At 35.3% G+C, this 26,943-nt stretch overlaps 1 protein-coding gene across 6 annotated transcripts; it reads left to right on the top strand.

Moving 5' to 3' along the window:
- The first annotated feature begins 808 nt into the window (after nucleotides 1-808).
- On the top strand, nucleotides 809-26,943 carry tau (microtubule-associated protein tau). 6 transcript variants are annotated; one of them, XM_028319383.1, is made up of 10 exons: nucleotides 809-916; nucleotides 14,391-14,520; nucleotides 18,585-19,989; nucleotides 20,113-20,156; nucleotides 20,293-20,452; nucleotides 20,584-20,792; nucleotides 21,121-21,306; nucleotides 21,646-21,675; nucleotides 21,863-21,934; nucleotides 25,541-26,943. In XM_028319383.1, the coding sequence occupies exons 2-10, from the start codon at nucleotides 14,497-14,499 to the stop codon at nucleotides 25,814-25,816; spliced, it is 2,406 nt and encodes an 801-aa protein (XP_028175184.1). In that variant the 5' UTR covers nucleotides 809-916; nucleotides 14,391-14,496; the 3' UTR covers nucleotides 25,817-26,943. The 6 variants fall into 6 exon arrangements, with proteins under 6 accessions (XP_028175184.1, XP_028175187.1, XP_028175185.1 ...); XM_028319386.1 differs by lacking the exons at nucleotides 21,863-21,934; nucleotides 25,541-26,943 and adding exons at nucleotides 22,706-22,873; nucleotides 23,221-24,718; XM_028319384.1 differs by lacking the exon at nucleotides 21,863-21,934.

The raw sequence follows: 26,943 nt of genomic DNA, 5'->3' as shown, positions 1-26,943 counted from the left end.
CAAAACCTGTTTTTCTGTAGGTCACAATGTGATTTTGAAATGGCGTCGCGACTTAATTTCTAATTTGTATTCTAATATGCTTTTCCTTGTTGTTGCAGGTAGTTACCGTCAAGAAAACTCTATTTTCCTCCGCGTTATGGGATCGGCTCATCTAATAAGTGATTCAAACTATTGAGCAAGGTAAAATAATATGTTTTTCATGTTATGTAACGCCACTTTAATAATTTTGGTTCTCGTGTTTAGCTCGATTTGTTTATACGAAGGCTCTGGAGTATTTTTCCATGGCATGAATCATGGGTGGTATTACTGAAGCTGAAACGCACAGAACGCAAGTCAACATGTCATGTCCCGCTCGGATGTATAAGGGATGAAGAGGACGGACAGCTTGTTTACCTCAATGGAATCGGATGTGAGGTGTGATAGAGTCTCGCGAGGGATTGTCCGAGGGAAGTTGCGCGCGCATCATTTTCAGGGCGCAGGACCCGCTCTTTGCCAGAGCTATGAACTTTTAGACATGTTTATTCACAAGCATTTTCCTTCAATATTAAAATATAATGTGATATTGAAAATATATGCCCAATATGTTGGTTTTCCGATAGTCAACATTTGGGGAAATTTGTTCAAATTTTCCAAACTAAACCCATTGTTTGCTCGGGTTTTTTGTTACTCGTCGAGGTTCGTTGTCATAAAAACACTAACAGCAAATCTAGTTGGTTACAATAAAGTTATCTCAAAAATATATGTTTTAACAGTCGTCATTTCTAAATGTTTTCACGGTCTTCACATGCCTCATTCGCCGATAGAGGCCGCACGTTTCATATCAGGCTTTGCCGGCGAACGGAGGGTGCGTCCTTCAGTCTACCTAAAGCCCAGTATCCCATTATCATTCAAGCGACTCTATCACCTGTCTCCCTAGGTAAGTCCTACCACCTACACACACCAGCACCGCCTCAGCTTTCCCAAGCTTCAACACAAAGAATATTTCAGTAACTAGTTCATCCGTAGCCACTGTCGGCAAATACTGTAGTTATTGGTTCAACTGTACGTATCGATTGACACTTAAATTATTTATTAGACAGCTAAATGTAATGGCCACGTCATCATTAGTAAATATAAATAGACGGAATACTTCACTATTATGTAGATAAAATCCATCAAAATGAATCTAGGAAGTTACCCTGAATGTCTACGTGTACAAGTACTCGTGCCTGCCTAGATATAGTTTTTGATCTATGTAATCTTTCCGCTATTACGCAGTTACGAAATATGATAGGACTTACATTACGGTACTGAAGTATTTTATCATTTATCTATGATTAATTTGAAATGGTTGTAACTACACACAATTACGAGTAGATACTCGTACGAGGCTTTCTGATATCAATTCTAACAAATGCTACAAGGTTGAGATATTAATAAAATACTCAATTCAGTAAGCTATGATAAAGAATAGAGATGCCACTTTCAATGGAGTGCTAAAATTAAGTAGGTATACTTATTTTAACTATCCGCTTAAAGACATCTAATTCTTAGACACATGGACACTTATTAACAGCAGCTAATTAAGTATGTTTGAGATGCAACTATGCATTAAAAGAATTTATTTATTTAGTAGAAGACTACTAAGACACTTCTTCTGATACAAATATACAGTTGAAACTAGGATATCTTAAATATTTTAATGATCATGTAATGATTTCAGTTAAATTTACGTTCACAAGAAGATAGGCTAGCTAATATTAATATTATTAAAACAAAATGCTAAATGAAGATGGTGCTAGGTTATCAGGGTTTGCAAAAAACAACAATCAAATATTATGTTAAGATATTGAAGGTCACTAATATTGTGATTATTACGATTATTCGATAATTTCTTGATGAAAATTTGCAAATCGATCATTGCTATCTATGCTTACAACGGTACTCTAACATCTAAGATTTTATCAATTTTCAGCTTCTTAAATAAGTACAATATACTGACTTATCACATTAATACTTTAGATTTAGATAATTTAATGATTAGTTCATTAAATCTATTTTATATGATTTTTTTTAAACTTTAACCATTAAATAAAGAAAGAAAGAAAGAAAGAAAGAAAAAATATTTATTTGGTACTAAATGATACACATTGACATTATTAACTATAATCAGCTATCGAAGCATATCAATACTTTATCGTGTTACATCGAAATCTTCAATTTTTTACCACTAATCAGATGTACAAAAAGTCATTACATCTTTCCATAAAGGTTAAATGATTGTATTCCGATACCTATCCAATAAAACTTCGTTAAAGTAAATGTAGAGTCCATTTTAAACAACCGTTTGCCAAAAAACGCGTGATTGCTTTTTTAGAACAGTCTTTGTGGGATGTCATTGTGTCTAATGGCAAGCAGGAAGCTACATTTGGCTGTGACTCAGGCTGGTACTGCAATCGTGTCACTTTAACTGTATCGACACCCACACGGTAATGGTTTTAGGCCACTTTTGGATAACATACCATTAAGAAAGCTAAATTATCAAAGAACAAAGATAAGAAAATGACTCACATATATCTGGATTCTTGATGGTTTTAGGTTCAAATGTCTCGTTTCATTTTTTGCCAATTGCATCTTCTGTGGGAAACAAATTAGATCTTTGTCAAAATAATACATTGTAATGATTCCATCTCAGTTGAAATAATACTTAATTATAATGATTCAAATTAAATGTAATTTTTATTTGAATGGTCTAATTTTATTTGATTATCTCTAACGAGATTATTAATGAAGTTCGTTATGAGATTGGAATGGGAAAATAATAATGATTCGATTGATACGAAAATATTACAGGTATACATATTATGTTATTTATAACACAATGAGATATAATTTGATAACAAGCTGTAGATTATGTTATAATGTACCTACTTAACTTATTAAAATATTCACGTGCATGCACTTAACAATACTTGTTTACAAGTAGGTGCCAATTACGTAATATCACTTATCTCTATGTGTACTTGAACTTAAGATGATGACGTTCATCATCAATGCAGTAAGTAGCGATTATCCGGAAACACATTTTATGCACCACTTAATAGGTAGGGTACTACATACTACCTTACACTATTAATCTACCGTATTTCTGATTATAACTGATACTATTACTATAATGTATCACTGATTACTATTACAGTACAACCTTACACTTTAATTGGTAAAAACTTCATGACTACTTACCTTCTTGTAAAATTTCACTTCATTATAATGCTTAGCACAAGTGTTAATCCTAAAACCATGATTTATCACGATATTACTAGTTTAGTGTTAAAATACTAGTTATCAGCTACGGCATACATATCTAAAGCCAAATAATTATTATGTAGATAAATAACTACGTATGATTGAGGGGTTTTTTGCAAATGGTAATCTCCATCAAGAAATCAACAGAGTTTGAAGGTTTTCAAACGAGAAAATCCCCGCTGATGAAATAATTAGGCACTTATGAATATAATTCAGTGCTTATGTATGTAAATCATTCCAAGATTCAGATTTTGATAAAGCTTGGTAGGTACAGACCTACCCTACCTAAACTTCTAGTCTATTTTGTTAGCGTGTGTGTTATAGATTACATGCCCATCCCACATCTCTCTATTTTTTTTAGGTAAAAGCTGTGTTTCGCATTTCTATACGTATAAAAGTCGCATGATTGAGAGCTAGTGGACACGTGCGTGATATCTATTTAAAAGGCAGACGTGGAAAATTTGGACAATTGACCTAAACTACTAGCCGTCATTTTAAGGGGACACGAACGAAATTAATGACCATTGAAACGAGTTCGTCATAGTATTCATAGTTGGCAGCACATCAGACAATACATTTTTATTGCAAAATGGCACCTATGACAAACCACATAAGATGCTACAGTATTAAGCTGTATATGCCATCGTCTGTGCCTCAGCGATTCAATTCAATGTTAAATTATTCAAGTGATATTGATTTGACCGATGTCCTTGATAAAGTTTATATTATCTGCTTTGTTTATAAAATATGAAAAACAAATAAACATCGGACTTTAATAAAATTTGAATTACGAGGTTAATGTCTTATGAAGGAAAACATTGCAAGATCATTGACCCATTTCCTGTGTTTTAACGTATTTTCTTTAAAATTCGTTCGTATGTTAACATTGAGGCGATAGCTAATTATAATTTTGGAGAGCTATTTATACTGAAATATTGTCTATTTATTTCATTTGTTTGATGTAGAGTGACTCATTAATTAAATAAGTGGGTTGTACGTTATATCATATTCATAATAATTTATGTAATTGCAATGATAAAGAGGCTTGCCAACATATGCATCGCTCTGTGTAGTCATGAGCAGTTATATGTGTGAATCTAGTCATCGAGGCAACACTTGTTGGGTTTCTTCGGTTAGGGTTTTAAACTTTATAGAAGGAAAATATTCATAGAATCACAAACACAGTTTAAATACTTATTTATTCATTGAGAAACAATTAATATCACTATTTAATTTCGCATGCATAGCACAATTGACATAAAAAGTATAGAATACCATTCCTATACAATATTAATTCTTATCAATCTAGAACAAATACCTTGAGCATACACTATAATTATTATCATTCGATACGTATTTGAGAGATAACACCACAACTTGAACGTGCTCATGGGAACACTTAAGCGCATTAAACATAATACCCGCGTACTTAGATCTACCCTTAACACAATAAATAGTGGCCTGGTTTACACTTATTCTGCACTTGGAGAGCGGCACATTGTTCAAACATGCCTACAGTCAACTAGCTTCAGACTTGTCCGCTTCACCGATAAAACAAAAGGTGAGCAAATAACAGGCAAATCCACAAAAATCTGCTGACGCATGTAGTAATTTGGCCAGACTTCCCCCGGCTCCGACATTTGCGTAGATCCAGAGGCATATTTTTATATTGAAGCCCGTGTATCAACAAAATGGCAATCTGCCATTTGAGCGCTATTTCGATGATTGTTTGGGTCGAAGCTACCCTATTCTTTGCGGGAAAAATTCGAGGGGCTGGGGGTTGGTCTGCGGGGGCGGGGTTGGCGGGATTTCGTGCTGCGGCTTCAGTAGGCAGGGGTTGTCAGTTCCGGGCTTCGGACTGCCATCCGACTTCTTCTGAGCGTTGCCTGATGGTGTCAGGTGCAGAAGGGGTAGCTGACCCTTCGGGCACACTGGCGGTCTTTCCGATTTAGGCTGCATGTTTCCTAGAAAGATACAAATTATGTTATTAACTACCACATGTTAATTCAATACTAATAGATAAGTATTTGGACAGAAATGATTAGTTTTGAACGGTAACGTCAATCTAAAAGTAAATAAATATTAGATAATTCTTATTTCCGCTTAGAAAATCTATGATTCACTTGGAAGTAATAAAATTTATAATAGCGGTTAAACTAAACACTTGCACAACACTCACTTTGTATTAAACTTATATTTTCCAAACGGGAACTGATAACTTCGACTCCGTTTATAAACATTGACGATTGATTTATATATAATGTGCTTGCACGGCGGACTGGTGCGGAATGTGTACTGCGTGGCTCGCTCTGCGGTTTTATATCGAGGGTGAGTCACATTTGGCAAAAGAACTCTCTATCACGCCCCGCGTCATAGCGGACCACTGACGCGAGATCGAGTGACGCCAGTCGGCGACTTGCGAGACTGTAACGTGTTCAAGACATCAGAAAACCGAACACGTAGACGGTGAATGTGATTCGGAAAATCAGGTTAGGTTTCAGTGAGTTTTCTTCCCAAATGAGACTGGAACTTTTCATTGTCATGAAACAGGGCAATGTCTGGTAGAAAGTTTTTCGTGCCTTCAGAAAATATCTTTTCTAACTGAATTCATTTAAATAATCTAATCACTGCTTAATAATCTAGTCACATTGGTATTCCTGGTTTCACAGAAATCCAAAATTACCGTAGGGATTTCAATATGGGTTTCACTAAAAGACTGATTCACGAGGAAAGTTTGTGTACGAATTCATATTATGCATATAAAGCCAGGGCGAGCCGCCAGTTAATAAAACAACTCCCCTAGGTCTTTGGTCAACTTTTTCGACTACTTTCAGTGAAATGTAAAAAAGCCATGCATACTAATGTGGAAAATGTTCAAGAGCCGTGAATTTGCGTTTGCGCAGATGATTGTTGCATTATCAATAGTTACTTATGTATAAGAATCAATCATACAGTTAGGTACATAATATTATGTGCATGAATCAATCATATGATCAGATAAACGGTAGAACATTACGTCAAACAGGACATCGGACAGACGACCGTTTCAACCTTTTCAATTTACCCAATACCAATCAAGTAATTACAGTACTATTTATTGACAATGGAACAAATTACCCGTTATTACACTAAATCTATTCTACGTAAGAGAATTGCTACCAATCACGTAATACCATTTTTTATTAGGAATAGGTATCAAACTTGGCCGGGAGAATGATCAAGTGAATCTACGTCATCTCATTCAGTTGTCAAGCAATTATCTTTTCCTCCTTTAACGGAGTGTTAAAAGAGGAAAACCGTTTTTAATAGTTTAAGCTGCGATCAGGCGATTAGGATCGTAAGACAGTCATGTGTTAACAGATAAGCATTTACAATTTGCATTTACTTACAACACTTACTCACTTTCTAAGTACATGCGGGTTTTTTTGGATGAATAATTACATTTTAGTGTCTTTTGGTAAACGTTTTTGTACCTTCCTATCATGTAGTAAAATTGATGTCAATAAACCCATTGGGGACAAATCAAGGTATTTTTCGATAACCTCATGATAGTCACGCAATGCAAAATCCTTTTTTTTCTATGATCTACGCGTTCATTGACTTCAGAAGTCAGTTAACTTTGCTGTCAATCATATTTTAACACACACTTAACAGAATATTTTCGCAACTTTTTTCTGAAGAGAAAAGCATTAATTAGTAAAATAGGACTAGACCTAGAAGCCCAGATAGACAAACTACTTACTTGGATTCTTACTTATGTACTTAGTAAAATGTCTCCCTAATTAATTAATTAATTAAGGCCTGTTTGTGAATTAAGATTTTTGGTTTGAGCAAGCTCATCTTCTAATCAAGTATGAACTTTGCATAATTTATTAAGCCTTGAGTAAAAATTAAGATTCAAGCATACTCAAGAGCTGGAAATCTCAATTCACTAACCGGGCCTAAGAAAATAATTCATTTATACATACAAATCATTAATGTTTGTACGACATAAAATTTAATCATGACCTGATAATTCTTGGCATAGAATATCATCAATCATTTCAATAAAATAAATAGATATACTTACCTAGGCTTGCAATTAATGTGTCATTATTAGTCGATTTTCGGAACAAGAACTTAGTTCAAATGTTCTTGGACTGTTGTTAACGTATAATTTTCTTATCATAACATAAAGATCTGACGTTAATTTAGTTTCGTTTGCGTCCGTAATGCATTTCGTACGCACTACTAGTTATGTAATCAATCTTGTAAGTTATACCACGTTATACGAAATGTATTAAAGGTATTTAATGAAAAATCAATAGTCAATTTTAGATTGCACATTGTGACACAGAAAAGAAAATCATAGTTCATAACAGAAATCATAATATCAAGTTTTGATGCTTCTTTATAATATTGAAATGGCTGAATTATATCTAGCAAGCAACACAACAGTAAACAAAAAAAAAACTCAAGGTCTGTTATTCGAGTAATTTTAATTGTGAAATATCTATTTCTATTGGTCCTTGCTATACGACAAAAACTAAAATAGAACTGAATTATTTGTGCTTATAAATAAATGCTGAAAGTAGAACACTTTCTGAACAATCATAATTTTTCAATGGCAATTTTCTTGCTAACATGCTCTTAATTTGAGTTAAATAATACCCAAGAGTTTATGGTCGAAGATCGTAAAGCTAACATTAGCACATAATCACATCGAATGTTTTCATGTTATCCCTTCAGCAGGTCAAATCATAAAGGTAGATTAGGCATGAAAGCATAATCGCGACCGCGAAGGTCAGGCCCTCCCAAGGGGCTCTAGGTGTGGTTAGGGTTGCCAGATGATAAGCAAAAGGAGGACAGTCATGTATTAATTTTCTATATTTTTCCGCCCTCTATTAAGTTATTAATGTAGGTAAGTTATGTTTTCTTATTCGTTATTACGTTTTAAGATGTGTACTGTGTGTCACTTTAGCACAGGATAGCAAAGGAGGTATCAAAAAGTGGAGGCATACTTTTATGTCCTAACACAGATTCTTCGTTATACATATTAATGATCAGGCAACCCTAGAGTGTCTGGATGTCTAACTAACAATCCTCTCACAATTTCCCAACACGTGGTAAAAACGTGCGTTCATTGTAGTTGGCAGCTATCCGAATCTTTCAAAGATTTTCGCCTCGAACACTTTATTTTGCGACTATAAAACAGAGAAATATTTGGTATCGATAACAACGTATTACATTTGTATGACGTAAAGTACGAGTACGTAGAGTGAATGCACGTTATATTACTTTTCTATTAATGTTTTTGCTGCTTAACTTTTAATTTAACCAATTACCGAGTCCTAGTTGGTAAATGACGGTGTTCATTTATGCCTGAAGAATTTTTTCACACATTTTCCTCTGCTAAATTTGAAATGGGACTAAATAGTCAAAGGTCGAATTCATCAAAATGAATTCATAATAAGTATGTCACCTGGCTCAGTTAATTTGTAGCATTAACATACTAATGAATAGTTACTTTAGTAGGTATAAATACAATAGAATAGGGCTTTGTTTAAAAATATTGCAAGCTTTTAGTTTGCGATTGATTGAATTCTTAATAGCGCACGCAATCGCAAAACCATTCTTTCATGACGACTTATTAATAATATGACGGGATTAAAATACTCAAAAGTGTGTCAAAAACAGATACAATTTGGAATGTTCAAATTAGTAATTGTTATTTTTATTTGAAAACAAGAAGAAATCATCTTATGACGCAGGAAGTTTCAGTTTTCAGCGCGAGCTGTTTTGAAGAATTCGGTAAAGTCTGACCAGGTTCCACAAGTAGGTTTATTATGAGTTTCATTTTCAAAAAACATTTTTAGTAAGTAGTGTTTTGGCAGTATGTCTTTACACTACTAAGGCTGAGTTGCACCACGTAACTTTAAGAGCCATTTTACATTTTCCTGCGAATTTCTAAGATTTTGGAAGCATGAATTACTATCTTAAGCAACACCCAGAGATTATTTAATAACTGCGAAAGATAGGTCAATCCTTGTTGTTGACCATTAATGAAACGGATTTACTAAAACTCTTTTGCTTAATTCACAGTGCCCCATCTCCCACAACCATTTTACGAAAAAATGGCCGCAGACTCATTTTCAAAGTCCTGTATCTATTATTTATGCTCATATAATAAGCTTAAAAATATATAGTAATCATCGGACATATATTCTTGTAGTCCATTAATGAAATAGATTCTTGAATTTCATTACCATTATTGAGTAAAATCTAAAAATAATTTGGCAAATTTGAAGATTAACGTCACATTTTGATCGTGGTTTTTTGTTTAAAAACACAGCATAAACTGCAATAAAAGTATCCCAAAATAAAGAATATTCATTGTAAAATTAATTTCTACAGTTATTGTTTAAATATTAGTAACCACTTTGTCAAAATATTGATGTGAATATCAGTATAAATTACAATGCGCAAGCCGACATCGATTAGTATGGCGCGAGCGCCCGTCGAGGCAAGACCTGTGTCATTTTTCCCGCCGTGACGTTTACGTGCGTTCGTGTCGTAAAGCGGTGATTTGTACGGCGACCAAATACATTTGATACTATGCCGAGAGGCTGTTTCGAGTCGGCCGGCCGAGCAGAAATTGAAATGATGAATTTTAATTTCTTTGACGGATCTGGGTGTAACTATGTATAATATGTAGGTACCATGTATTTAATTTAATAAATAAATTATAAAAAAGTATATCCATTATGCTAGCACCCTTAACACAAGCATATTGGTTGCCTACTTTTGGACTAGATGGCGCTGTGAAATTGTCCAAAGATTTGTTTATTTATTTATCCGCTTTGAGTTTTGTTTCGTGAAGAAGAAAAAGAAGCGTTTTGTTTTGTTGTTAAATCTATACTAATAAAAGAGGAAAGATTTAATTGTTTGTTTGTTTGTTTGGAGGCAATAGGCTCCGAAAAAAATTTCTTTCACGATTTAGAATCCTAATTTTTTTCTATGTAGGCTATAAAATATTTTCAAAAACTTTAGTCCAAAATCTTTGATAAAATTCGACGTTTAATAAATAAATTAGATAACATATTAATACTTTTTTTTTCAGTACGATTTTAGTACTTGTTTTTCAGAAATTCTACGATTTAACTAAACTTCTAAAGTGTTTATATTTTATGCATAATTTATTAACTTCTAAAATATACATATATCCTATTGATAGATGACGTGCTTCGTATTTTATTAAAATTATTACCTGACTAGGTTAAAAAGGTGTGGAATGTTATTTTGGAGATAACTTGGTTCCATAGAAATATAGAGAGATGCTAAGTAATGCGCTGAGTTCGAAACTCAGTGTCGTATTAGAAATTCACACACACAAAGAAATCAAATTATGTGCTCATTATCCATTGCGGTATCAGTATTCAACGTTCGAATAATCTTTAGTACTATGCAAGCAATATAAACTGTTTACATAATGACGTCGCTACTGTCATCATTGCTTTCACAAGCAATATGTTCCAATTTGTCCCTTGTCACATTTCCCTTTAGTTTCTGTGATCTGTGCTTGTTTCTAAGTTGATATCAATGAAATATTCCTTAGTACTTTTGATTTAAATTATTTTTTTTATTTTGACACGTGTTTGAAAAATCAAGGTCAGATTACAATAAAATAACAAGTGAAAACGTAACATTGCATTGCAACTCGCAATTTCGCAATATTGATGAGGAGATTCCATTGGAAAGTCTGTATTCATTCCTAGGATTCCCCTAACACCATCAAATTCAAGAGAATTCAAGAGAGTGCAGTTTCCCATCTCATGCTTAGGGACCACGGTTTAAAATAGTGTGGTTGCATAGAGCCTGCAACGGGCAACCGCGTGCGCAGCTGCTCATACTAATTTTCGATACAAAAGCAAGTGTTGGCGCCCTCACGAGTTTTAGCGGAGTTCCATATGGTAGCGGGAGTAGACTTAATGGAAATCTATGCTTCTCCGACGACCAGTTGTATGTGGAATACTCCAGAGTATGCGCACACAATAGCCTGGTGATTTTAGCACCTGAAGGAAAAACAAAAAAACATTGTTTACAAAGAAATCTGCGGCAGGTGTAGTGTTTTAATTTTGTTTTAGAAAGATCTCATAATTTTGTAAGTATTCAAATATTTAAACATAATGATGTGTAGATTTTATATCAAAAAATATAATCATTTAACAAAATTAATTTTCTTAGAATATTTTAATTCTATTAGAACCATTTTCCACTTCATCGCAGAAGAAGTCGCGGGCAAAAAGCTAGTATGAAATATGTAGTATTGCCCGCGGCTTCACCCGCTTGAAATTTAGTTTGTCACAGATCGTCATAAATTATAGCCTATACATTGTTATTCTGGTCGACGCCAGGGATGGATGAGCGTCGCTGTCGCTGGCGACAGGGTCTTCTGGTTCAGGGTTCATGGCGTAGGTCTCAGGCAAAATGAAATCCACTCGTAGAAATTAATAAACTCAGTGTATTCACGAAAATAATTACACACAGCACTAGAGTCGTATCGGAACTGAGTGAACCAAAGGTCTTGCGATAGGAACGTCCGACACGAGTGATAGTTGAACACAGACTGCCTAGTACTGCTGTACTGTACTGTAAAGTTTCATCAAAATCTGTTCAGTAGTTTTTGCGTGAAAGTGTAACAAACATCCAGACATCCACACAAACTTTCGTATTTGTCGGCGCCGGACACAGATGCTGCAAATTATTATTGACGATTAATAGTACCAATCTTAATATTATGTTATCTGTAAATCTGTAGAGCGGAAGGTTTGTGATTCCTAAACGTAACACCCGACTGATGCGCAGAAAAAGATAACTGTCAATCAGTTGTTGTGTCATGTCAAGTGAGAGCAGGCGGCTGCGAGGTTATCTTTGATAGCGTATTGAGTTTGGTGGAACGTTAAATTGTAGGAAAAGTGACTGCCCGTTAACCCACGCCTATGGAGATTCCACCCCTAGAGTAGAGTTCCTTCTGATAGAGACCCAGTGCCTTTATATTTATAATATTAGTAACACTAGTAAAAAGTAAGATAGTAAGATGAATTATTTTAGTTATTTGTTTACTTATAATAATATTTATTTATTTATTTCTTAGCTCTGTCTGATAATGGATCTGGAGAAGATGCAATGGCCACCTCCGTAACAAAACAATAGAACCCTATGGAGTTTGGGCTTGTGTGATTCGCCTTGACGAATATTTCGTATCCAGGGTCCGATGATGGAGCTGTAAGGGGGCAGATTTTTTTTTCACTATGTGACTGTCTTTATTTTGTACTTAATATATTTTACATTATACCTATTCGTGTTTCATTATTCGTATCCAGGGTCCGATGATGGAGCTGTAAGGGGGCAGTACTTAATATATATTTTACATATTATACCTATTCGTGTTTCATTATGAATCGAAATATAAAAGACTTAATAAACTCTATTAAAAATTTAAATTAATTAATCAAGTTTGAATACCTCATTCTACCTTAAAATTAATAACTTAAATCAAGTCTTAATACGGTCACGGCTCAAGATTTTTTTGTCCATTTCAGCGTTCTTTTTACTCTTTTGACGTTGCGTTGACAGCTTTTACCTAAATTCGCGCGGAATATTTTTGTGAAATGGCTCTTAACAGTAACTATGACGAAAACCGGTGTGTTTTGTATGGAGTTTGACAGATTTTTGACGTTTGTCAAAGTTAAAGTAAGATGGTGCAACCGAGCCTTAGGCTGAGTTGCACCACCTAACTTTACCGGTAACTACGACGATAACCGGTGCTTTTTGTATGAAGTTTGACAGATTTTTGACGTTTGTCAAAGTTAAAGTAAGATGGTGCAACCCAGCCTTATTGTGTAAAAAATGAATGAACGTGAGTGTTCTTACAACTGTGTGTGTAAGTATCTGATGATGATTATAATGATACGAAACAGCGTAAAGTGAATAATAAATTTTGTGTAGGTAAAACTTCTGATACATAGTGCACATGACACATAACCCCCCAATGACTATTTTTGCAAAAAATGACGGAACACGGTTTGAGTTTACGTCTTGAGCTTGTAGAGATGCTGATGCTTTGTTTATAGGTAAAAGGGTTGTTAATTTAATTTCATGATAAAAGGTTTTTTTTTTCAATTATGATAATATCACATGAATTATCACAAAAATAATAAAAATAAACAATATTTACTTAATAACACGATAATGATCCCGGGTATAACTGCTCGTGCTCAACGCTTATACCATACCTATCTTTGGAAAGGAAGTGAGCATTATTTATCATTAGCACCAATGAAAAATTACTATTGAATAATTGTAGTTTCGTCATTTACTTACGTCGACTGATTTCAATTAGTCCAGAAATGATGTGTCATTTCTACACTTCGGGCATACGTGGTTAAACTTACGCACTTTAATAGTACTTACACATTCACGTCATCTTAAGACGTGAGTCATGTACACATTTACAGAAAAACTAATTTTGGTTACTTGCAACGACAGTAAATTGACTCATGTACTTTAAAATTCTCGTTGGAAAATGTAAATAATGCCTTCAGATGACTCAGCTTTGTTTGTGATGCACTTTTAGAGATTAGAGCTTAACGTATTTTGAATCATCATCGTAAATCCAAATTGGTGAAATAAAGAAGACTATTTAAAATTTTGAAATGTAAAGTGCGTGTGATCTTACGTTTCTTACATAATTATCCATTACATATGTTTTTTATTTCATGGTCATCTTTTCATGTGTGTTAGTTTGATGTAGATGTACGCTTTACAGCTTCCTACAGAAAATGTACTTAGTTTTCTCCAACTTAAAGTACAATCAATAAAACCAATGTAATCGTATGCGCGTGCTTTAGTTCAACTGTCGTTAGGCGGATCAATTGAACTAGTTGTAAATAGCACCTATTGTATAAATCTTAGATTTATTGTATTAGACCCGTAACCACATAATGGCCACTAAGTGTGAAAAAGTTCGCATTACAGCCGCCGAAGCGTCAGCAAGACACCACACGAAAGCGAGTAGTTTTACGATAAAATGTCGTGGCTAATAAAAAATTTACTGTCTTTTATAGTTTCAAGGAGACATCGCAAATAAGCGATCGCCTCGTCGAGCGAAGAATTATGACATACAATCCTCTGTTTACTGTTTGAAGATATACAGGTTTTATAGCTAGAAGTATGGAAGCTAACAGCGCGAACCGGGTAAGACTCGTGATTGCGAGAACACCGAGCCAAAATGCACCTTGCACCTCAATCTGTGTACTTACAACGAATTTTAGGACATACAAATATAACACATTGTGTTTGCAATAGATGTGCGAGTCTGTCTACAACACAAGTTAATAAACGCAGCGCAAAAACTTAGTTGATGTTTGTTTAGACCTCATTGTCGCAGTAATAGCCTCCTTGCGGTAAATTCAGCTTTTACTCAGCGTTTTGATTGAAAGAACGCAATTTCGCTCACTCATTGTTGGTTCGCGGCTTAGAAAAGGTGCGAAAGAATAGTTAACGATACAGTACGCCGAAAAATACGTTTACTATAAACGAAAACCGCCTTCCAGACGCTTTGGGCTATTAATTAAGTAATCAATTGGCACACTTGCTCATCGCGATAAGTTTAATGTTCCAGCCATTAGGAGCAGCTAAAAATTACAAGCTGAAGTTGGGGAATTAGGAGTTACGTCAGGCTGTTGGCTGCTACGACCAATAAATAAAGCCAAATTAGTTCGGCGCAACTTCACCAAATTGCTTAAGGGGCACAAACATCAGCAGTTATTTGCTTTATTCCCAACGAATTATAAAACTTTTTGTGATTTGATTTCAGCAATTTTTTCTAGATTTTCCTAGATGTTATTGTCCGTTACTATTTTATTTTGTGTGTGCTTTATTAAACATTTTTGCACGCAAGTGACGTGAATACGGCGTAACGCAAGGGTGACATTATTTTTTCCATAAAAATAACAGCTCTAAGCGTGAGTGCTTAATTTAATGAACGTAACATGTTTTCGATGAGAGACGACGCCTGTCAATTTACTTAAATGGAAACAATATAAAACGCCGCAAACGCATCGCCTTGCCACGTGGAATGTGTGCTAGACGCTTATGTTACGCAAAGTTGTGTGCGTACTATTTCTAGATATCAATATCTATAGACGCTAAATAACGATAAGTATCAAATTGATACAGACTAGACGAGTGTATTATCATAAACAAATATGCAGCCATGCAATATCGCGCCAGTGTTAAACGTAGGTTTCGCGGATTTTACAGTACTCCGATGTAAAGTCAGTTTGGTTTGACGAGCGCAGTAAGTTGTATGGCGGCGCACGCGAGGGCTGTCTACCGCGTGTTGTGTCTAGGCATTTATGACTAGATTTATTAGGTATTTCATAGGTTTGATTTGCGTGGTTGACATAGTAGAGCTAGATAAAATATTCTAGGTGGCTAGACTAGGTACGTCATGGGGAAAAACATGCTGACTTAGCTCATACAAAAACAAGATTCGTTAAATCATACTTACGTTATTATTGTGAAACTGAAAAATTACGTAGGATACAGCTATAAAGCGTATGCTTTATAACAATTCAGTGGAAATACTAACTTCATACCTATTAGTTTTACAGCCACAATGAAGGTCAATATGATTTTAAATGAAATCTATTATCTAATCATAGTATACTTACGTAGAAGTGGTATATTTTATTGAAATGTAAGTAAATCTAAATCCAATGATAAAGCTAAAGATTCGCAACCAAATTATGAGTCTTCACCCATTACAGCTGCAGCATACCATAATATGCTGTTTGTTTCCTTAATAAAGAAAAAATAAAAATATATTGTTATTAAAAAATGGGGTACTTCCTATCAAAGATGCACATAATGTTGCTTTGAAACTTTTCATGTTCACTTTAGTAGGGATTATTAAGTAGGTACCTATTATGAAAGTAACTGTTCCTAAATGGTTTTGAATAATAATAAATTGTTAAATCTTTACAATGACGCGTATTAGGGTATTATTAAATATCTTGGAGACGTAAAAATGTGTCACTCATGTCCCCAGTCTCTAGCTGTAGCTATTTACCAATTGTAAGTTCATAGCACAGTATTGGAGGGCCCATATTTTTTATCCGGCAATAGCTTGTTGACCCAGTGGCCGAGTTCGTGACAGGCAGTATCTGCGATGCACACACAGGCGAACACGGAAGCACTGTGCACCAATTACCAGTTTTTGGGGACAAAACCCAAAGATTTGAACAAAGATATTGAATTGACCAAATCTTGAAATTCATATCAGAAATGTAGTTTTCAAATCCAATATATTATGCACGTTGCTGATGTGTCTTATTGGATCAATAAATAAATCTAGATTGGTCTGAGAAAGCTAAATGTACTAATATCACTTTGCCTAGATGTTATTTTATTAAACTGTAAATTTTGAAGTAAGCAACATAGCAAAGAGTATATGTACCGATTCAGTGAATAGCCGAACTTGAGTTAGAGCTAAATTAAATGCAATATGGAATACAATACAGCTGAAAAATAACAACAATGATCAGTAATTCAGTACTTAGAAAAAAGTACGGATTAAGTGGGTTATAAAAATAATGTCTGCTGATGCGTAAGTAAGCTCTTTTAAAACAGGCGTGGGCTGAGTTGCCCACGCGGCTTTTTAAAAGCTCGTCTTACCTATAGACTAGGCGTTTTACAAAGCTTATGTTACACCTACCCACATGATTTCTCTTATAATTTTCTAATTTGGTTTCATTGAAATATTTCAAGACCGAGGTCCTACTACGAAAAAATTGTTTTGATCTAGGGTCAGGGAGGCAACAGTGACTCACTTTTTTTTCGAAGCTTAATAAAAATAGATATCGCTTTAATATTGGCCTAAAATTTGCTCACATTTTAGATACACTATTGAACTGTAACTGAGCACTCATGATTCTACATTATTTACTACTTATGTCAAAGTAGGAACCTAAAACAAAAAAATGATAATTGAGCCACTGTGGACTACTAGGTGTACACACTGACTCACTACCGTGGTACACAGTATTAACGTGGTACGGCAGTATTTATATGAAAAGAAAATGCCCATTCCGCGTAGTTTTTTATTAGAAATAATAACAAAACTGCACAAGCTATTCTTATTATAATCAACAATTCAACACGACTCTTAGTACTTTTATTGCTACCTATAAGATCTTAAGTCATCTCAATCTCTTCGTTATTTATTTCTTCCCTATTTTTCTGTCGGTTTTTTTCCGTAGCATTCTGTAAATAAAAAAACAAAATTCGATTTAAAGTTAGAAAAATATTGAATTCCTATAAACTACAAAAGTATTAAAATTGAGTCACTGTGTACTTCTACGCCATTTTGTAAATATTTGATCAAAAAAACCAAGATGTAAAACAAATTAGTCAAAATTCGGATTAAAGACAATTGATACAAGACCTACTATCCGATAAATATAACGGCTATTACCTATAGCAACAAACAAAGATATGAAAACAATCGAAACTCACCTTAGAATGTAATTTAGTGGGCGCGAAAACAAAAAACATTCCCTCACCCTTCCGCACGGCACTTGACCGGCGAGCAAACTGGTTTAAACGTGTTCGGGTACCAAGACCTTTGAATCGGTAAAAGAGACAAATATATATTCCTATGCCTTCAGGTCGAAAAATGACTGAGCCACTGTAGCCGACCGAGTCACTGTTGCCTCCATGACCCTACTCGACTCTAGATTCTAGACAATAACTCACTTAACATCAGGTGCGATTGCGGTAAAATACCTACCTTGTTCTGCATAAAAAAATATATCTATCTTCAAGACTTGGGAAAGTCGTAAATGGTGAATAGAGATCAATGTGCTTCTTAGTAGAACCCGGATTGTTTTGGTCCGGGTCGAGTGCGGGTCGTGACAGCACGCTTGTCGCCGCCCACCGGTTTATCGTGTTCAATCACTCCTATTTTGTGGATTTGCTAATATTGAAAATATTTGCGGAGTTCGGTTTGCAATATGATTTGAGTATTGATATCTTTGGAATTCCCACCACTGAATCTAAATTGAAAATCGTGTATTTTGACATGTTTAACAAAAACAAAACTTTGTACCAAGCTATTCGTTTACTAATGCTGCATAATGGGTCAAACTTTTATAACGGAGCGCTGTTACTGTTTATCTAAATTAAAATCTTGGCTTTATACTTAGAACAGGAAATAAAGATGTTTTCGGCGTTTTAATATTTTATTTCCTTGTTAGGCTCCAGTGGAAGCTCGACCTCCGAGTGCAACTCCACTTGGCTCAGAGTTGCCCGCTCCGACACAACCTGCTCCTCGACCGCCTCTTGCTAGAGCCGATTCAAGATCATCATTCCAATTGCCACCACGACCGGGAGGTCCTCAGGCACCGGCTAGACCCCAGTTTCAACCAGGAGGACCCGTGACTGCCCCGCCGCAGTTCGGTATACGGCCTGGTACTCCGACGCCGCGAGGTCAATCTCCTCCAGGGCCAACAGGCTCTCCCCAAGCACGACCGCCACCCTTACGTCCATTTGGACCCCAGTCTATCGCACCTCAGGGTCCAAGACCCTTACAATCACCGACCTCAGGACAACCACCTCAAAGGGTTCCACCACCCAATAACTTGCAATTTGGTCCAAGACAACCTCCTCAGTTTGGAGCTACTACTCCGGACGCTGTTCGTCTACCAGCGCAACCTAATAACGGATCTGTTAAAAACGGAGTGACAGGGCCTGTACCTGCCCAACTACCGAGACAACCATCACAAGGTTCTCTACGTGGTATTGATCCCATAAACGGAAACCAAAACAAGTTAACCAATCTGGAGAACCAAAACCTCACAAACAATGACAACCAAAATGCAAAGCACTCAGAAAATGGCGTTGAGATGGCTGGCATCCCTAAAGGCCGGAGCTATAGCATTGCAGCGGCTCCTGGTGCACCCAATCCTCTTAAAGCATACGATGATCGGCGAAAGTCGGTCTCCGCGCTCGGAGGCCGAAACGAAGAATTCGGAAGCAAGAGCCCGGCACTAGGTTTCATTCAAGAGGGAAAGATAGAAAGTAAGGAACATGTCCCCGGTTCTCAAGAAAGCCTCCGATCAGAAACATCTCATGAAGTCGGTAAAGATATTTCTGACCGACCAGAATCTCGTCTATCAGATTCGAAAATGACTGAATCCTTTATTGGTTCTCTCCCTACAATAAAGAAAAAATTGGACGACGACGACGATGTTATTCTGCAAAACACCTCAACTCCCGTTAAAAATGGTACCATCAATAACCAAAATCAAAACAAAGTTGACATGTCTGACCGTTCTCCTTCCTTGACCAGAAGCGAAGAATCACCAGAACCTAAACAGGTATCACAAAGTCCGTTGTCAAACAAATCTCAAAGCGTAACGCCGGAACCTCAACGTCCTAAAACACCAAAAACTGAAATGAAACCATTGGGTGATTCTGGAAAAGATATAAAACCTGCTGTTACTCCAAGCAAAACTGCTCCGAAATCCCCAAATTTGGAGGCAAAGCCCCCCATGCCAGTGCAAAAGAAGCCCAATGAGCTAAATACTTCGATCACTCCTGCAGATTCCAAGAAATCTACTCCACGTAAAGTGGCTTCGGCTCCTAAAGCTCGCCCGAAAGGTAACAATTTAGATTATGGAATTACTTAATGAGCCGATCCCTATTCGTATCAATTTATGTAATTTATCTTTTAAAATATTAACTTATTTTGTATATTTTATAACGATTTGTTTACTTTTTCAGACGGAGACAATGACAGTGGTGTGGATGAATCGACACAAGGAAATGTGAGTACATTTATTTTATTAAAATAAATTTCTTTTCTTTCTTCATTTTCTATAATTTGGTTTAAGTAAAGAGTTTTGAATTATTCAAAACTCATTTTCTTTCGAGTATTTTTCCAAATGAAAATAATTGTTTTAGGATGTCAATGGTTCTCCGGGTTCGCCTAACAAGAAAATCCCAAGCAAGTTGCCCATGAAAGAGAAGTCCAGTAACAGCCTGAAACAGAGTCTCTCTCGGTCTTCGAGCAAGAGTGCGACTGCCAAGACACCAGAAAATCCATTGCCCACAGAGAAGAAAAGTACTCTCATCATTCATATATGTTTTTATTTTTATGTAGAAATCACAGAAATCTTAGTATTAGATAACTCTGTAATATTTTGACGATACTTCACTATTGAATCAATATTAAACCAATGAACAATTTTACAGAGGTACCTATGAATAAGGTACAAGTTGGCAGTGCTCCATCTCCTAACATCAAAGCTGTGAAGTCAAAGATCGGTTCTCTGGAGAACGCCACATACAAACCTGGCGGTGGAAAAGTCAAGATTGAGAATAGGAAAATTGACTTCAACAATGTTACACCGAAGATTGCAGCTAAAAACGAAGCTTATGCTCCAAGTGGTGGGGCTAAGAAGGTAATACCTATGTATGAGAAACATTAGATGTAGGTATAAATTAAATAAATTAATTATGTTCTCTGAACTTTGAGCTTCAACACTTTGATTTTCATAACGGACTACACACATACCTATCTCTACTCCTACACAATTTCAATTATAAAATCAAAGTTTGAGCTTCACCTATCTATTTAAGTACGCTAAACCTACTTAGGTGCTCGTATGTAACAAAATTAATTCCAGTGAAAAAACTTTCAGTATCGACGCATACTTTCCGAGAATGCATTAAAGATACAGCGCGTGTCAATTTCATTTCATTCTGAAAATAATATTCGAACGTTTCCAGATCACAACCACCAAGCTGGAATGGAATGCGAAGTCGAAAATAGGTTCCCTGCAGAACGCTGCATACAAACCCGGGGGCGGTGATAAGAAGATCGAAACTGTGAAATTGGATTTCAAGGATAAAGCTAAACCGAAAGTAGCATCTACGGTCAACATCACCCACAAGCCAGGCGGCGGCGCTATTAAGGTAACTTAAAATCTAAATCTATAATATCAGAATTGAATTTTACTAATCAAGGTACTAGCCTAGGATATTTTCTATAACTTTACTCAATATCTGTGAGTATTCAACCAGAATCGTATTTAGAACAATAAGCTTCAGCATAGAAAAAAATACACAGTTGTGAGCCGTTTGCATAGGGTATTTCGATAGTGTTAAATAAAATCACATACGCACTCAATGCAAAGTAAAAAGTTTAGATCTCGTAAAGATGATTTAAGTAAAATGTAGAGAATCCTATTTAGTAAGATAGTAGTGCAGGTTCTATTACTTCATGATTACTGTATAATTGCTATTATTCCTTAGTCAACAGTGGCAAAGAACGGAACCAGAGCAGTGAGTAAAAAACTAGATTTTTAAATGTCCACTTTTTGTTGTGTCCAATATAATATCACAAATGCACTATGGTTAAAATATATAAAACTGTTGTAGAGTTAAGCGATTGTGATTATGTACGACTTCTCAGGTTTGCGTAACGGTCTGTCGCTAATGAGGAGTCATAAAACGTCCATGTTGTTTTTAGTTGGTAAAATGGGCGTTGCCAAGGTGGAGGGCATCACATAAACACTTTGCTTTCCATGCCTTATGGAATAAGGTCAGTTTGGTACATTTTCCCAAGGAAAATGATGCCGTGTCAAACAAATTAGAGTGTCAATGATTATAAGATTTCGAATGTTACGTGTTGCGGCTGTACTGGCACGCTGAACGGCTTGATGACAATGTTTACATTTCCACGAAAACTACATTGGAACACAAACGTCCGGAATGAATTAGACCACACATGAAACAATGTATCATGAATTAGTACATTCAATCACATTATTGTTTATAATCAAATACCAATTCGACACAAAGGAATGCCACAAAGATATCAGCATTGAAATACAAAGGGCTTACATAAGTAGCTGGTTACAAACGTTATGATATTCTTACATACACGATTCACACGAATATGGTCGACATGCACGCTATGAAAATCAATATTGATTAACTATGTATGCATAACCTTTTGATGGAGCAAGCTCACCAGATAGGTACTTACCATGGAGCATTTTACCTGCGACGCACTACACATTTTACATAATATTTTATACATACATTATAGTAATATGAAATTGAATATAATATTTACTTTTATTATATTTATTTATACCATTAGGATTATATGCCTCAGTGTATGCTAATGACGTAGATAATTTGGTTCTGATGATATGTAAAATTACATATTTTATTTCATTCCATATCTAAATGAAATCAAGTTTTTCTCTTGATTTGTTAAAATCACACATCAATAGAGCCAAATTACTATAGATATTTTTATTGCCAGCAGTACGTATATTATATGCACATTGACTCTCCCGGACAGATTGAAAACCAAAAATTGGAATTCAAAGCTCAAAGTAAAGTGGGCTCCTTGGACAATGTAAAGCACAAACCAGGCGGCGGAGACATCAAAATATTTGACGACAAAGAGTACATCAAGCAGATCGGCCAGTCGCCCGTGCCCGATGCGCGAGCGCACTCCCGGCAGGAGGTGAGGCCCCTTCCTCCACTCTTGTGTGTTGGGCCTTTTTTCGTTGTGGTTCTTTTCCGTTTTCGCATTCTTTTGTTTTGGTGAAGGTCTTCATCACTTACGCGCCGCTCTTATCACATTCCTAATCACCATTTTTTTTTGTTTCAGCCACAATATTTGTACACTTTTTATTGAGTAGGTAAATTAGAGCAGGTGGAAGTTTTTGGTCATTTGATTTTGTGTTGACTTCACTAACAATTTCATTTTGGTTTTGTTTTTCGGTTTTGATTGCTAATTTACTTGACTTTGTTGTTCAGGAATTTATACATTTTGATGTGTTATTACAGTATGTTTTTGTTTTACCGTAGAGTCCACTACCACCACCGCAGCCACCGAAGTCCGATGAGAATCTGAACCAGCAGCCGTGTTAAGAAGATGCGCTCGAAGATTTTTGGATTTTATTCCAGGGTTACTACTCGTACTAACTTTTATAATCAAGAGTCCAACTTTTGTATTTTATTTTTTATATCTCGGTTATCGATACATTTGATGTATGTACCCAGTTTGAGTGATCTATAGGAAGCTTGTTTAGGAATGAATGTCCATGTCGTTTTTATCAATGTCAATGATTTAGCATATCCTTGTAGACAATATTTTGTGAAATGTTTGTTTGTAATTTAAAAATGATTTTGATCGAATCAATTGTTAATTCAATGTGTTAGGACCTAGAATAAAATTAGTTTACGTACATTGAAACCATGATTTGTGACACGTTACTTGGTTTCGGTTATTAGGAGCTAAAGCTATCATGAGTGCCAATACATTGTATCTAACAGAAGTTATATCATTCATACATAACCTACCATAATAAGGAAGTTTTCGTACCTTCTGATTTACCTAATGATATTAATAGTTCACATGTAGCATCAGTGTTCTCACGTTTGCAATAGCCATTCATCAATTCTTTGGAAACTTTTTATTGTAGAAGCACTATAGCACTTGCGTGTTTTGTTATAATATTTATTGGTATTTATAGAGGTAATAGTTACGTCTTATTATATTGTATGTCTATTATTGTTACATTATTAAAAAGCTTCTTTGTTCTTTTTTCTTCTTTTCAGTTAGTTTATCAGTTTAATTAATTTGGAATGTTTGAAGGTATTGGACAGAGTTCTTGACACAGCAAAGTAGATAGTCAACCAGTCGATTGCTTGAAGTAACTAGGTAATAGCTATTTCATTTGAAGCAGGAGATTCCTTGAAGTTTAGCTTTTTTACGCAAATAGATTGGAAATTACTTTGTATCGTAAGCTTTTGTAATGTTGCTGTGGAGAGAACGGTGCGGGCTCGTGATTGACTGACCAGTTTTAAAATAAGTTATACTTAGTGATAAATGTTTTATATGTAACTACGATTATTATATCTAAGAATGTTAGGTTTAGATAGCGCGTTCGTTGTTAATGCTTTTAAGTCACTAAACTTACTTGCAATGGCTACGTTGAAATTTTCATATGTTTTGCTGCATTTGATATGTATTTTTGGAATAAAATTATTGTGTAAGTTCGCATATTAATGTCCGTTAATCGATTCTAGAACGAGAATATTGGATTTAGAAGTGTATTTTAATCTAAATACGTACTAGGTGTGATTAAAATAATATGAATGTCCTATAATATGTAATTGTGACCTGTATAATTATTTTCTCTTATTATGTTTCTTCATTCCACGAAATATTCAACTAATATTACCTGCTGGTTAAAGTAGGACGTTATTCGAAAATCTTTGAATTCGTTTACTTTGTAGACTTTTGTGAACGCAAATTGTCGTATATGTAATTGAGTAATCATTTAATATAACTTAACACCGGTATTTTGTTTTATTTCGATACTGTTTTTGTATGTACATTAATTATACACAGCAGAGTAAAAAAAAACCTTGTAGCAAGATGCAACAGACCAACTTGGCTTTTAAAGTACTTATTTAGGACAAAGAGACTATGGTGGCAATCTTTTTCACAGCTTTTGTCACTCATAAAAATGTAGGCCTGAAACTGCACTGAAAACTTAATTCAAACTTAAAATTATATTATTATAAGTTTAAGTTGGAATCGTGTTCTTAGTGTAATACACCAGCCTAAGTATTGTAAAACATAGGTTACTGACACTCTGCACTTACACGCCTTTACCTAGTCTACAAGCGAAATTGGATTTGAGGTAAGTTACATTTTATTTTTATTAAAGAGTTCGCACATATTAAAATAATCTTATCGATGGTAGGTACTCGTACTCATTGGTCGAGCTCTAAGTTACAGTCAATCATTATTTTGTGTAGTAGATTTGAATATGTACGAACTTTGAGAACATTATTCTTAGATAATAGGAATCATAGTTCTGTTATAACTATTTATTTAATTAATTGACTGTTTATGAATTAATTATTTTTAACTACTGCACTTTACCTACTAATGACAACCGAGATAGAAGGCGTTACGATTAGCAGCGATTAGCTGAACTTTTATTTCAGTCTTCGTTCCACAAGAAAGTTACAAAACTTTTATCCAAAATCTTGATAAAGTTGTAAAGAAAAATTCTAAAAATCACATGTTAATATCAAAACTGCGACTTAACCTAAAATCTACTAATTAAAAATCATTTTAAACAAATTCTATAACTTTACAACTTCCACACAGGAGCACTACTACGTGACAGAAGAATGGAACGACGATCGTCCTTTGTCGCGCTGCCGTTCTGCGCGGGCACCTAGGACACCGCGCACCCCTCGAGCCCTGTCTCCTCGTCGCAAGCCCCAGGTCTTGCTGGACGAGGAAGACAACATAGTGCGAAGGAACAACGAGAGAAACCGCCGTTCATCTATGGCACGACCAGCGAGCGCCCGGGACCCACCACGCTCCGCTTGCTCAAGACGCACTTCGCTCACGCAGCGCCCGGCGTTTTCTATTTATTGATGTAATTGATAAGTCTATATTTAATGCTAATGTCGGTGTTAGTGGTAGAAAAGCATTTAATCTCTTCATTGGAGCAACAAAAAGAGCTCGTGTTGTTGAAACCAGCGCGTTCCGCCTTCAATGACACTTTCTATTTATTGATGAATGAAGGTGTACTTTATTGTTCAGAGCTAATGTAAAATTGGCAATGATAATATTTGGAACCTTTTTAATGGAACATCGGGCATCGCGAGAGCTATCGCACATTGATGGTGCCAGCGAATCGACGTCACTGCGTTTCAACTTCAAGTTTTTGATGTAACTGTCTACCTAGTTCAACTTTATAACTTTTAATGCTAAAGTCAATGTGAGTGATAGTAATTTAGTAATATAGATGCTTTTTCATGATCTAAAATTTACAAGGGGAAATATGGGGAAAATTCGCGTTCCACCTGCTTTGCTGTGAATTTTACGCAGTTGTTATGTTTACAGTTGAATGGTGTTATTAATTATTGTAAGTGCTTTCTTCTCTATCTCAATTATTGTCAATGTTAGTAGCAGAGATAGGTATACCTACTTAATTATAAAATTATGTAACGATATGGGTCCACATCACTCAGTTACCTAGTAGCACTTGGATTTGCAGCTGGTTCACTTAGATTTTGATGTATATTTATCAATTTATGTGGCTAAACAAGTCTTACATGAAATGAAACTTACTTAATGTGCTGCAATGTTTGCTTGAACCGCTGGCCCACGTCACTAAATCACGGACGTTTTTTACACATTGATGTTTCACAGTCACATACACTACTGCTAATACAATCATAGAGATTTGAAATGTGACACCTACCCAGAAAATTAATTGATATAATTTTTTTTCACTTATTGTATTTTTAGAAAACCCTCAGTCTACATTCTGGTTACCTAGGTGAGACCTAGTTTGTCTACGATTGACAATTTTTATCAATATTAATTTGCAGTATTAATAATATGTACCTTACGTTGTTTTTATTAGAAGCGCTGTCTGTAGATTGACATGATTTTAATAAATGTTAAATATTAAAAAAAAGATAAAATGTATTTAAAAAAAATAGATTTTATTAAGTATAAGTAGTAAAAAAGAGTGTCTATGCAAGTCAATGTGG

Source organism: Ostrinia furnacalis, unplaced genomic scaffold (assembly GCF_004193835.3).
Source record: "Ostrinia furnacalis isolate ACB-3 unplaced genomic scaffold, ASM419383v2 OfSCF7173, whole genome shotgun sequence".
Taxonomy (NCBI): Eukaryota; Metazoa; Arthropoda; class Insecta; order Lepidoptera; family Crambidae; genus Ostrinia; species Ostrinia furnacalis.
The sequence above is the reverse complement of the archived record's forward strand: the minus strand, read 5'-3'. Positions and strand labels throughout refer to the sequence as shown.

Excerpts from the sequence above, each read along its gene's own strand:
- tau (XM_028319383.1), top strand. The coding sequence starts at position 14,497 with ATGGAAGCTAACAGCGCGAACCGG. Across the intron at positions 20,793-21,120 it reads CAAGTGGTGGGGCTAAGAAG|ATCACAACCACCAAGCTGGA; the intron begins GTAATACCTATG and ends GAACGTTTCCAG. Across the intron at positions 21,307-21,645 it reads CAGGCGGCGGCGCTATTAAG|TCAACAGTGGCAAAGAACGG; the intron begins GTAACTTAAAAT and ends ATTATTCCTTAG.